Source organism: Solea senegalensis, linkage group LG11 (genome assembly GCF_019176455.1).
Source record: "Solea senegalensis isolate Sse05_10M linkage group LG11, IFAPA_SoseM_1, whole genome shotgun sequence".
NCBI lineage: Eukaryota > Metazoa > Chordata > Actinopteri > Pleuronectiformes > Soleidae > Solea > Solea senegalensis.
This window is the reverse complement of record NC_058031.1, coordinates 17,502,000-17,516,147: the sequence shown is the minus strand read 5'-3', so window position 1 is coordinate 17,516,147 and position 14,148 is coordinate 17,502,000. Positions and strand designations below refer to the sequence as shown.

At 40.6% G+C, this 14,148-nt stretch overlaps 1 protein-coding gene across 3 annotated transcripts in view; it reads right to left on the bottom strand.

Moving 5' to 3' along the window:
• The window catches only part of celsr3 (cadherin, EGF LAG seven-pass G-type receptor 3), an 85,846-nt gene that overhangs the window by 57,061 nt on the left and 14,637 nt on the right, over nucleotides 1-14,148 (bottom strand). For all 3 annotated transcript variants that reach the window (XM_044037459.1, XM_044037461.1, XM_044037460.1), the window contains exons 2-3: nucleotides 5,680-6,023; nucleotides 2,264-2,552 (exon numbers count right to left, since the gene is read on the bottom strand). In XM_044037459.1, coding sequence (XP_043893394.1) covers nucleotides 2,264-2,552; nucleotides 5,680-6,023 — 633 coding nt within the window. The remainder of the gene's footprint in view (nucleotides 1-2,263; nucleotides 2,553-5,679; nucleotides 6,024-14,148) is intronic.

Sequence of the window (14,148 nt, the reverse complement as noted above, 5' to 3'; positions counted from 1 at the left end):
CATGTTATTCACTCTGAACTCATCCAACGCCCTCCCCCCTCCCTCTCTCATGTTGTTGTCAAAGTCACCTCTTCCTCATCCTCTCATTCACCTCTCAAGCTCTACTTCTTCTGGTTCCGTCTCACCTTTGCCTTTTTCTTTCTCATTTTTTTCTGTACCTTTTTGTCATTAGTTGTGGGTAATCTACAGCACTTCCCTCTATTTGATCCTTTCTATCTTTGCCCTTAAGGCCTGTGTGATAACAGGGATCACACACAGGTTCACTGCATGTCACACTGTGTGAGATGGGTCCAATAAACTCTGTGAGCTCTATAAATTCGGGTATTTCTGGTGACTTTGAGCCGTACAACGCAGACAGGGAAAAGAATTCAAGAAGACAACACATCATCTGTCATCTGGGCTTTAGCCATATAACACTGGCACAGATTTAGTTGTCTCTTTATCCTAACAGATGGAGCTCGTAGCTGCAGGAGCTGCAGTCGATCCCTGATGCAGATTGATTGATTTAAAGACATGCGTTCGAAAGTTGTCAGGGTTTTGACAGACACCATGTTTAGTCAGCAAAACTCCTAATCAGCCATTTGTGTACAAGTCGCACAGTGTAATCAACAAAGATGACTAAACACAAAAGAAGGAGTATCTCCAGTTTCCGTCAGAATGGAAGTCTATGGGAAAATGAGCCTACTTCTCTCTTGATTTTTAAGGTAAATAAACATTTTCCTGAGGACTTGATGATCGTAAACACACATGTTGGGGCTTTTCCAAATAGAACAGGATGTCAGGTTTGTAAATCATATTCCCATTTTGAAGAAAACAGATGATAAAGCATGGCATGTGTGCATGGTCACCAGTGTGCCCGGTTGTAGTTAGTGTCTGTGATCGGATTCTCATGACGAGTTGCAACTTTGTATTATGCCACACTTATTACACTTTTTCATCTCTTTCTTCATTCTTATGATTTGACTTCTTTCTCTACCCATTTTACATTCTCTAATCCCTCAATCCCCCTTTTTTGTTTGACTCCATACACCTCACTCTGCTTCTTTCAACTTCCCTACTCTATTCTCTGCCTCAATAAATCCCACCCACTCTTTCTCTCCTCTTGTTTCCCCCTCTTCATCTCTCTTTCTGTCTCTCTCAGTGGGAGCTCGAAAATCACTCTGTCTCCCTCTTGAAAGAAAGCCGAAGCTACAGCACTCCCAGCACTGTTTTTGCTTTGAAATGAAAAGCAACGAGAAATACCCCCCTGACGCATGCACACGAACACACACACACACACACACACACACACACACACATGCGTATGAGTTCATGAGCTCATATCATCATATCATCAAGATATGTCGCTTCTCCTGGTTCGAAAATTGTAGCGCTACAACAGCAGCATGAAGGGGCAGTGAAGGAGTCTGAAATGAGTCTGGTGTCTTGGGAAAAGCAGGAGGTGTCTGTGTATGTATGTGTTTGTCACTATGTGAGAAAAAGATTAAATATCAGGCAAAGAGCTGAGAAGAACAAAGCTGCCCCTGGAGGCAGTGAGTGTGTGTGTGAAAGTGTTTGACTTTTCACTTTAAATGGGTATAAAACAGAGTTGGTCAAAAAAGAAGTGGGCACGGTACAACAAAGCAGAAAAAAGTCAGATTTAGTTAGTTAGTTGAAATAAAGCAATCAATAAACAGAAATCCAGGCCACTTAACATCAGGAAAAGTTAATACAGTTGATTATTTAAACTGATTTAACTCACATGCAGGATAAAGTGGTAGACAATGGATGGATGGATGGATTTAAACTGATAATCAGATGTTTACATACAAGGCAGGGTGTATATTTGTTTCACAATAATTAAAAGCATTGTGAAAACTTCCTATAAATTTTAAGTTTAGTTTTTCCACTGGATGACATGAGCTGACATTTGAATCTGCATTATAAAGGTTCAGTACTCCAGAGAGTCTTTCTACTGAAGGACCTGTTAATAAGCAATGGCAATGGCTCACCACTTCTTAATCACATTAATTTATTAAATCAGGTGCAATGGAAAGGTCAGCATCTTAGTAATATGTAGACAGCACCTGAGGCAGGTTTCTGTTTAAGTTTATTTTTTAAAATTCAAGTTATATTAAAATGTACCTCAATAAAAGATGGATAAATTGAGATGGGCATATTCACCTTATTCAGTGTATCCATAAAGAGCTATTTAAAGTTGTGACATTTTACAACACATCACATTTTCCACAAAGCACACACACACACAATTGTCTCTACTCACCGGTGAAGTCTTCCCGGCAGATGCAGGTGTAACCTCCCTCTCTGCGGGCACACACCCCTCCGTTCAGGCAGGGGTTGGAGTAACACAGGTTGATCTCCGTCTCACAGTAATCCCCCGTGAAGCCCACGGGGCATCGGCAGCGCAGGCCCGCGATGGGGTGGATGGGCCGGAACAGGATGGAGGTTGAGGAGATGAAGGGGGCAGAGCTGTTGAAGCGCAGCACCGAGATGCACTTCATGTAGTTCTGGCACGGCTCACGCAGACAAACGTTGTCGTCAAATGGAAGAACCTGGCGTGGAAAGATAGTGGTCACTGTGAAGAACATTCTGGTTTGGTTTAGCTTCTAAGTAAATGTACTTAGCTGCCAGATTAGGTGTGAGAGACAGGAAGGCTCTAAAAGTAACGCACCTGAGTCACATATAGTCTAATTACAGTTATTAATTACACCTGTGCTTCCGTTCTTAACATGACAGTATTATCCTCTATGTAAAATAATGCACTGTATAACAATAACAAAGGAAAATTAGAACTTGTTTGTTTTTTCAAAGCTAAACCTGGTGGAGGAAGTTAGTCTACTGCTACTACTACAAAAGGAGAATAGATGGTCATTTACAGTAATTATACCAAAATGAAGGTGACACGAATTTAATCAACAGCTGACAACAACAACAAAAATAGTGACATATTAATGTTTTGCATGTTAGCCTGCTGCTGATGTTATCTTTAGATATATTTGTACCATCATCCACAGGAAGCCAGTGGAGCTAGCTGAGGGGTACAAATATCTGGGCACCATGTTCGACCACCAGCTGAGATTCTCCTCCAACACAGAGGAGATTCTTAGGAAGTGTCAACAGTGGCAATACCTCCTAAGGAAGCTCAATTCCTTCGGAGTCAGGAAAAAACATTCTTCTACTCCTTCATAAAGAGTGTCATCACATGTTCCACTCTTCTGGTTTGCACCTTACACAAATAAACTGTCAAATATAATGTTCCGTTTTAAAAAAATGTTCTTGTCCCATTGTATTTGGATTGTTGTGTCAACTGACATAACTGTATATATGTGTGCCTGCTTCACTGTGCCTCAGGGACAAATAAAGTTTTATTGAATTGATTGAATGGCATATCATGCTAATACGCAAAACTACTTCTACCATGAAATATAATATAAATTCACTTTATGATAATACATATGATCCTCTTGCTCTCAAGCTCAAATGAGGGAATTGGTGGGTATATATTAAATATAATGGCGACCTAATGAGAGAACTAGCCTTCACGTAATATAAGCAAGCGTCTCTTCAAATAATAATGACCTGCCTGAGGAGATCAGTCAGGTCAGCTGAGTCTTTTATGTTTCTCCAGATGACATACTGTAATCAGGTCGCCTTCTCTGATTGTATTTGAGTTTTAATTCAATTTCATATCTGCCCTCACATTACTTACATGCACCATATTCTTCTAAACGGTTCCTTTTAAAAGTGACATGATTAATTCTGCTGAAATCTGAATCAACCAGAAAGTAACAATATATTGCACCGGGGGCGACTGTGCTAATTGCAAAAATAACTTTGGATGTCTTTAGGGAGATAGGCCAGAGGTGGGGGACTCAAGTCACGTGACTTTACTCGAGTTGCTTGACTAACGTTGGTTAAAAAGATTCGACTTCACTTAGACTTGAGTAAGATGTCTCAAAATGACTTAACTTACGCCATATTTATATTTTCTCAAATATAGAGGAGTTAACGTTATACTTTGTGTTTGAAACACAGAAAACATTGTGTGTCTTCCATTTCACACTAAAAACTCCCACAAGGGAAGGTAAGACAGGAAGTCATTGGTTGCAAGCTGGTTATGATAAGTGTGGGATTATAACTCTAGCAGTTCAAAATGACTATCTGGGAAATCGTCATTTATCTTCTACATTCATATGACTTGTAACTTGCTTGATTTAAAGCAGGGACTCAACTTGACATACTCGACTCTTGCAAGAATGACTTCAGACTTGAATGAGACTTTGACTTTATGACTTGTGACTTGCATATGTGGCACTTACTTCCATCTCTGAGCCTAATTCTTATTTGAGTAACAATGTCAGTAAACATTTTCCAGAGGAGTTAATGGTCTCAGTCAGTAGAGTTGGAGGTGACATTTGTGAACTCTAACAGTGTTCGGTTTTAAAAGGTAACGTACACGTATGTCTCTATTGTGTTATGACTCATTTCTTCTCCTTGCTTTGTAAAACGAGTTGATAACCATAGAACAAACTATGGTACGACTGTTACTGTCAGGCCACTGTACGCTTGTTCAACAGTAAGAAGACACAGATTGAGTTTGCATGTGTTTATGTGTGTTTGTTTGACAGCATGTGTTGAGGGAAGGTCACATACACTCGGCGGTATCTCTTGACAGAGCTGTGATCCCCCTCACCCTTTCATAAATCTTTTTCCCGTTGGAGCAGCTGTTCGCTCGTATCGAAACATCTCTCTTCTGTCATGCATGTGCAGCGATGCTCTGAGGCTGTGTGAACACTAACATTGCTTACACACATGCTGCTGTTTCCAGGTGTGTGTGATTTCATGCATGACAACATACGTAATGGTCATTATCATATCTGTGTATTGTTGCATGAGACCATATGGCTGTGCTGCCGTAACATCTGTATTGTATTATTATCAGTTCACACGCATTATGCTCGGTGTATTGTCTTGATATGTATTTTTTGACAGTGTGTCCATAGTTTTACATTTTGTCTGCATTGTTACAAACAAGTGTGTGCTTGACCATGAAATGTTTTGGTTATGTGTTCATAGATTTGAGTATTCACCTGTTCAACTAAATGTATAAGGCATGACAAGAAAACCTGCCGAACGTCAGTGTGTAAAAAAAGGTTTAGGAAAAGAAAGAATATGGTATGGTTTGTGGGATTTCCACACACAACCATCTCTATAGTTTACAGATAATTCCATTTAAAAGAGAAAATACTTCTCTGAGCAAAAATCCTTTGCTGATGCCAGACTGGTTTAAAATGAAGAACGTGCAACAGTACCTGAAATAACCACTTGTTACAATCAAGGTATGGTATAAATGGAAACAGATGGGCTTTAGCAGCAGACTACACCATATGCCACTCCTGCCACTAAAAAGTGGCCAGTCAGTGTATACATAGCTCTAAATATAAAGCTCCTGTACAGTATTAAATTAAATTTGCTGTCACTTTTGGAAAACCACTCTCATCATAATTAAACCATATCATTTATTGCAACAAATGGAAATGCAGTTCGACTTAGAGCTGATGGCTCTGCTCTTAAATGCTCCCTGGATTAACCCTTTTTTTCTTGGACAAGATACTTGGACCTCTAAGCATTAAAAGGCATAAAGTGTGTTTGTGTCTGTGATTGTGAACATGGACTAACCTCCATCTGTGTCAGTGATGTCAGCCTCAGCCTGTTCAGGTACAGCTGCTCCTCCAATGCTTCAGAAGGGAAGAAGTTTCCACCAGGTAAAGCAGCAGAGAAGCTGATGTTCAGGATCCCTCCAGGCGCCGCGTCCAAGTCTGGCTGGATGTTGAAGATGAAAACGTCCTCGACGGGCACTGAGAGCACGGCCGACACACCTTCCAGGAAGTTACCCAGCAATGGTGACAAGAAGTGCTCCTGGGACATGTTCTGGAGACGGACAGTGACGCTGCTTCCCAGCATGTCCTCGGTGATGATGAGAACACGGAGGATGCACTGGGCCGATATGCTGTGGACACCATCTGAGGAGCACAGCAGAGAGACAAAGGAGATATATAAATAAATGGATGCAAAGAGGATTGATAACAAGTTAAGGTGAGGAGGAAGAAGGAGCAGGGAAGAAAAGAACAGATGGACACTGACATAACATTATAGGTGGGAACAGGAGAAGGAGTAAGAAGAGGGAGATCAATGAAAGGGGAGGCACAGGGGAGAATTATCGGTCAGGGCCAGCCAGGATGAAGTACGGAGAGAAGAAAGTTAAAGAGACAGAGATAAATGAAAACAACCAGAGAGGAAGGATTGCAAAGAAGGTGAGGAGGTCACAGCAATGCCATGAGATATGCAGTTCAGGAGACACATATAGGACACTATCTCACTATACTGTATATGTTACCACACATAAAATGACATATTGTACAAGAATAGGCAAACGTGACTATCATATTCTGTCAAATGTGTATATAAAGGTTAGTTCAAAACAGAACAGTGAAGCAGAATTTAGTTTCCTTATTTCAGTAAATTACACACTCATTTCACAACCTCACAACCAAGAGATATGTGCTTAGGAATAACCTTTATACACTTTATAGAAAAATCTTACAGCTGCAAAACAAACACCCATTTTGAAGACTGGAGGTCTGTGATTTGACAAACGCCATGACAATTTTCACCGCCTTAAGTCACCTGCAACCAAGCAAGCACTGGGTGTTTCCAGCTGTCAATCACACTGGTGTCCACTCATATGTGCTTTTCTTTATTGTCTACTTTCCTTTAAAATAGAACACAAGATTGAACTAGTGATTGAAACCATTAGCACATGTTTCCTCACGTTAAAAATCAAGTTAGAAGTCAGAAGAAGACTCATTTTCCCATACACTTTCATTCAGAGTTCTTTTTTCAACCAGCAGAGTCAACACCCTGGTAGCTAAGTGCTACTTCTTTCCTACTTCGTGGGATTCACTTTCACTTCACTTCAACTTGGGTCTCCTGTCCAATTTATCTCAACAACTACAGGATGGAAAGTCATGCCTCACAGAGCTGCTCTGTGTCTGTACATTTAATCAACATCTGTGCAGTGGACCCTTATGTATGAAAGCACAAAGGCTATGTTGACTACGTGTTACAAGAAAACAGAAATTAGGAAATTGATATCTGAATATCTGATAATTGTTACTCAACAACCTGGAGAGAGAGTAGATGGGTATACTACTGTGCTGTCATGTAGAAAGTCTTCACATCTCCCCCTGTACTCACTACATTCAGATCTGATTACATATTCAACACAATGGCCTTTCTTTCAGAAACCTGTCACAGCAGGTCACAATCATCACAAACAGAACATGAATTCCTCTTACAGCAGATATAGGAAAACACCACCTGTGTTGTATATTGTAGAGTGATTTGGTGTGACTACCAGACTAATAATCTATATAGGAATACAAATGCACCTGGCCTCACTGACATTCTGAGGCAATTTCGTTCACTGCGCAGAAGTATTGTGAAAGTGAAGCAGGGTGAAAGATTAGACCGAAAGAATTCAATACGCGGATGGAGTGGTCTTGATGGGGGAAAAAAAAGAACAAGTGCAGGAAAGAAAGGAAGAAAAATAAGGTAAAAGTAAGATAGGGACATGGCAGCAGAGGATGGAGGGTGAGGTGTAAGAGACGGTGGGGGCGTTGACATGTGGAGAGGAGAGACAGGGAGAGAGGTGGAGGGTGAAGGAGAAACAAGGAGAAGAGGAGAGGAGAGAAGAGGAGAGGAGAGAAGAGAAGAAGGGCCTATAGCCAGGAATCAGCAAAAAGGGGGATTTTAATATTTTTGTGATTCATACAAAGGGAAGCAGAAATTATTCAATATTTGTAACTATGAAGCAATTTCCTTAATAAAATTTAAGTGATATTTTCTGTTGTCATTTAGTGTTATGATACAAAAGGAAAAGAGCTAAAGAGGGAATCAGAGAGGGAAGAAGAGAGAGATGGATGGGGGAAGGGTGGCAGCTGGTTTGATTACCGGATTATGAGGAGCCTCACTCCCCACTGACCTCCAACACACACACACACATACACACACACACTAAAAACCACCAGAACCCTAAGTCTTAAATGAACAGCCAGAGGGAGCAGTGGTATATGAAGGGACAGAGGAAGAAAACTCTCCTCTCATGGATGGATGGATGGATGGTAGATAATTACACTTCACATTGTCTATGCGAGTTAAAAGGGAGCTTTTTTTAAACGTCCATCTGGTTCACGATGTTAAGTCACAGCACTAATTGCTGCTGATCTCGCATTGTCATTGAAATAAGACAAGTATGTGTGAAAAGATTTGGAATAATGCGACGAGGTAAGACTCTCCCCGACACACTGCAATTATAATTCACTGCACATACAAAATGTGCACTTGCAGAGGATCATTTTTGACATCAAGTGTTCCCCCGACAACCTCGACCCTTAACATAAGCCTGATTCCATGTCTGATTTTTTTCCACGTTCTTGCCATGAGTAGCATGACTCTCATATCGGAGCTTGACAGCTATTAACATTCCTAAATGATTCTTATAAAGGTGGCAGCAAGTGCACAGACTCGCACTAAAGAGCAACATTTTGATGTTTTAGCATGTTTAAGTCTTCTTCTGATTAACAGGTCTCATACAAATAACACAACACACACACACACACACACACACACACACACACACACACACACACACACAGGTGCATAAAAATACCACCTCCTACTATACATTATTGTACTTCTCATCTCTCATAACCATTTATTCCCATTTGACCTGTACCAACATTGGATTTGTTTGTTTTTCGTTTATTTTTGATACTGTTTTGTCGATGGAGCCATGTGCCAGATTGTGTGCTCAGCTGATAACAGCTGAAAATAAATTAAACTATAATTTTCAGTGCCAGGCACACTGAAAAAGTTACAGCCTCCATGGTGGCCCATGGGGGACAACCCTGACATCCACACAAAAAATATCTGACAACTCAACAAAAAAAACATGTAACAGCCTCGTAATCAAAAAACGGTTCTAACACATTTAAGAGGCTCTTTGTCCTGACAGTTTTTAACTTCCCTGTGATTTTCATCAGCCCTCAGAGACGCTCTTGTCCCTAAACAGCCATTCATTTCTGAGTGAAAACTTGGCACGTACACACACACACACACACACACACACACACGCACACACACACATACTACAATCCTCATTTTGCTTTCATTAAATCAGTGCAGCTCAGGTAGTTTGGCTACATTGATTCAACACAGTTGCTACTTATCCACATTTGAATGCTTGAAATAAAAGAGGAACAACAGTTCTAGCTAAATGGCTTTTTAAAAATTTAAGACCGCCGAGCTCTGTCCACTTAAAGTCAGACCAGATCAATGGCTAATGCCGCTGCTTCTCTGCGCTAATTACAGTTCTGCCAGAATGAACGGAGTCATAACTTGGTCTGCAGAAAAATAAAGGTGGTTTTCCAAAACAGCTTTGACTTTTATGTTCACAAGTTAGCCACCTGAGTATGATCATTACTTCATCTCATAAACACTCTGACACTAACACTTTTCCTAATTATAAAGTTGCCTGCTGTGTTCAAAATCACACATTCCTCTGTTTGAAGTTCAATGAGGAAAGGTTGGTTAGAGTACATTTACACTGCAAAGTATTTGCAGGTATTTCTTGCTTTACCTCAAGTTTTACTTTAATGGAGAGCTGCAACGAACTAACTAAATAAATAATCTGTTGAGCATTTTCTCGAGTCTATTTTCATAAAATATCCGAAAATATTGATCTGTGTTCCCCAAACCTTGAAATGATGAGAAGAATTAAAACTTCCAACACTGATAATGCTCTTAAACAAGACATCAAGAGAGCTGCTTCCTCCTCATTATTACTTTTTTAAGTTATACTTAAGTATATAAACAACATATAACACTAAACATCAGATCAATCTCAGTGGAATAAAGGAATATAAGAACGATGCGGGTGTTGTGAATTACAAATTAGAGGTAAAGTAAAGGTAAGCTTCTCCAGAACTTTCCAATAAGCCGGGAAGTTATTATTAATACATTGTTCTCTTTGCAACTCCATTGCAGCGTGAATGAAAACAATAAAACATTAATAACCTGCGAAATCAAAAACACACACAAATGGAAGGTTATTTTGGCATCTTTAGCACCACGGGAAAACAAAGCATTTCATATAAACAACAACTCAAAGACACTTTCACAGCTCCCGTAGGCTTCACGCCAACATTTCCCCCTTCGCGTGTCCGCACTTCAAAGATGGAGGGGAGCTTGTGGCTGTAGCGTGCATAAAGCCTCTAAGAATAAACATGCTGCGCTGGAATCATCAGCAAGGTCCCAAGGATGCGAGCGCATGAATATACCATGAGAGAGAAACTGGCCTCCGATCAGTGAGTTGCTCTAAGATGCTTTGTGGGTATGCGCTCCCTCGCTTTTCAAAGGGTTGAGGGAGTTCAGTGCTATCTCTTTGCACCAGGTAGCCTGACTAATAGCACACTAAAAGCTTCATGAATGTCAGAGCATCCAGACCGCTCATCCTGGAAATCCGAATGGAAATAGTCTGCAAAGTAGTGCACAATGGAAGCCCACAGCTGGAGCTGGAGCTCAAAACTGCCCCAGAAATATTTCAAAAGCTGCAATACAGGGCAGGAGGATGGGTCACAAGCCACAGGCCTGGAGATTTAACTTTACAGATCATTCTTTAGGAGGAAAGCCACCAAACATTATCGGACCAGTGGTTTGTGATGGAAATTACTTTAAAATCTATAGTTCAGCCATTTTTAATGGTTTTATAATGAAATGTTTCACTATATATATATATCCAGAAGGCCACATATCCACACTGATGGTGGTCAGGTTTTAAAATGAGCACTATGGTAAAAAATGATTCCTTTTCAGATGTACCATGTTACATACTGTTGCCTAAACATATAATATAATATATCCACTGGGGAAGCATAAGATAATTCAACAGTGGTGGAAAAAAAATCACTGGACTAAATATTCTAAATACTAAAAACTTCAAATCTGATACTGAATCAAAAAAATCTTACAAAATCTGTGAATTTCACATAAATGATTCACTAAGAAAAGTGAGGCTGTCAACAGTCTATGACATCAACCTGCTTCAGATGAATCAATGGATGTATAGGTTTTGTACATGTTTGTATTTTGATGAATTTATTTTCTGTCTCTGCACTGATAAGGCGTCTTTATTCATATCCCTCTCACTAAAAGACATTCAAAAGAAATGCAAAAAATAAGCAGTGCTGGTGTTGCATCCATGACATGAATGTAATTTCATTTGAACTGATAAAATAAATAATAATAAAATAATAACAACAAAATAATTTAGGGAAGTGAAATGTCAAAATTGAAATAACAGCAAGATGTCTTTGCATAAACAAATAATAACCATTCAATGTTTGGAAGTGTGTAGGATGAAATAAGTGGACCAATGCAGTGGAGCTGAGCTTAGAGATTTAAATCCGTCCACAGTTCAGTCATTCACACATGGCACACTGACACGGTCATGGTTAAGAGACTGACTCAGTCTGTGTGCATGCTTACTATAAGAAGCAGGGATTAACGGGGGGAGACACATTATAACCAGCATGCAGGAACCAAAAACACTAAAATTGGATTTACTCTGTACAAAAGCCATATGCCACTACTCCGAATTACACTACACTCTGTCATGGTGCATTCAGCCCATTAGTTCACAGGCCAAGCACAATCACATGGGTTTAAATCCCATTTCACACTGTGCTGTCGCATCCCTTTGTCTGGCCTTTTTCCTGTCTCCACTGTGCTTCTAGAGCCGGAATAAAAGATAGAGAGCAGGTCGAGTTTTCAAAACACAAATGTGAGGAGGTTCCATGTTTTTACATGTGTTACTTGACCTCTGGTCAGGGGGGGAATATGGACACAGTAGCCACTGGACAAATGCTGACCTTTTTAAACACAAGGATGATCTGATGTTCGGTCTCCTAAAAATAGCATTAGCTCCCCGAGAGGGAGCTAATGCTGGAACAGCCAAAGTGGCTCTTACGCATAAAAGAGTGAATATGCCGAGGAGAGAGACAGGACCATACATTAATGTCACAAATAATACAAACACTGGCAATATTGTGTACGCATCATTATGCATACAAAATGCACAGAGAGAGAGAGAGAGAGAGAGAGAGAGAGAGAGAGAGACTGGGCTCTGACTTATATTTCCACTGATTTCTGCTCTGTTTGTTTTTTAAAGCCTTTTGCCCCTGAGGTCTGGGCACTCGTTTTATTTAGTGCAAAGTAGAACAGAGTAGAGAAACAAAGCCCCACACACACACACACACACACACACAGTGATACAACATAATGCTTAAACCATCCTTTTACAACGGAACCACTAATCCTTTACATTAAAGCAGATACACTTAACTTCCACAAATGTTGCCCACAAAAAGCCCTCTCACTTATCGCGCGCGCACACACACTCTCATGTGTCTTGTAAACAAATCCACAGTGCATCAGCACTCTGCACTTCTGTCACATGCAGACACGACATCAGTCAGCAGCTGGTTTGCTTGCAAAAACCGTCAGCCTCCGTCCCTGCGTCTGCCCTCTCTTTTTACTGCCATTACCGTTGAAAACTGTAGTTTTAAGACTTGACGAAAAAAACAAAACTAACATTTTTGTTTATTGTTCATGCAAAAGAGGCTCCCCTTTTTGCCCTTAGGCAGCCGTGAACATGGCTTGACCTTATCTGTGGTGAGATGTTATTGTGTTAAAACTAATTTCAGGGCAGAACACTGCATGTGGGGCCGAGCGCTCTCTCTCTCTCTCTCTCTCTCTCTCCCTCTCTCTCTCTCTCTGTTGTAAATTGTTGCAGTCCCTGCAGCACCTGAGGCGCGGTGTGTCTGTAGTGGCTTCCATCGCTTCTATCACAGTGAGGACCGGCTGTTGCCTGAAAAGATCCCAAATTTAAATTTTCCAAACAATTGCCCTTGTGAGGCGGTGTAACGGTGCAGCAGTAAGTGTTTGCTCAGAACACTTGATATAAGCGGCAAAAAAGGTCTCCTGTGATGTTTGCTTATGTGTGCCAATCAACAAACACACACACAGGGAATGTAAGCTATACTGAATGAGATCCTAAATACAGTTATTAACACAGAAAGATGAAAAGTGATGAAACCACGCTCAAATAAGAAAGATTTAGGAGAATATTAATATTTTGAATCTGATGACTGGTACGGGGAAGATTTTCACCAGTGATGGAAAATCAATGTTTCTAACAACATCACCAATACTATCGTCACCTCCCTCGGCAGCAATCAGCACAACCAGCAATCACTGCATTCCACTATTAGCTATGTTTCAAAACAAACAAGAAACAACTATGGCTTTTCCACTATAAAAGTTCTAGTAGCACAGGCTCAGCACGGCTCGACTCCCCGGGTACCAGGTGTGTCGTTTTCCATTACTTTATAGTACCTCCTCAACGTGGGTGGTAGTCATAGCACACAGCTGCCATGACATCGTTCCATACATGACACAAACACACAAATTAGTGACGAGCAAAGCAGCCGTCTTCGGTGTACTCAGTCATTAGAATCGGTTAATTAAAAAGTTAGTGCAGTACTTCCTGCATGACCAAAGCACAGTCACTGAGTTGAAACAGGGGTTGTGATGCAGCTCACAATCTGCAGCTTCATACACCAGACTCCTCTGTTAAATATTGAGATTCACATTCAAGTATCGGCTCAGCTCAGGTAGTAAAAAAAAAATGAAGAGTACCAGGTACTATCCCTAATGGGAAAGCAAAATAAACAGAGTAGAGTCCAGTCGTGCTAGAATTGTATAGTGTTAAAGCGTCACTAGCACAAGCATCCAATTCACCAACTTGACACGTGAAAAGGCGCTGAGAGCACAAACATCCACTAAGGCTGCACAGTTTCTCACAGTGTCAATACACTCATCTGCAGATCACCACCAACATTAACCCTGTGTTTAAATGGGTTTCTCACCAGTGGGAATGTGTTTAATTGGTTTTCACTCGAGGGTCAAATGCTATGCGTGCAGGTTGTTATCAGCTTTGGCTGCAGTTGGTACAAGTGAGAATGTAAA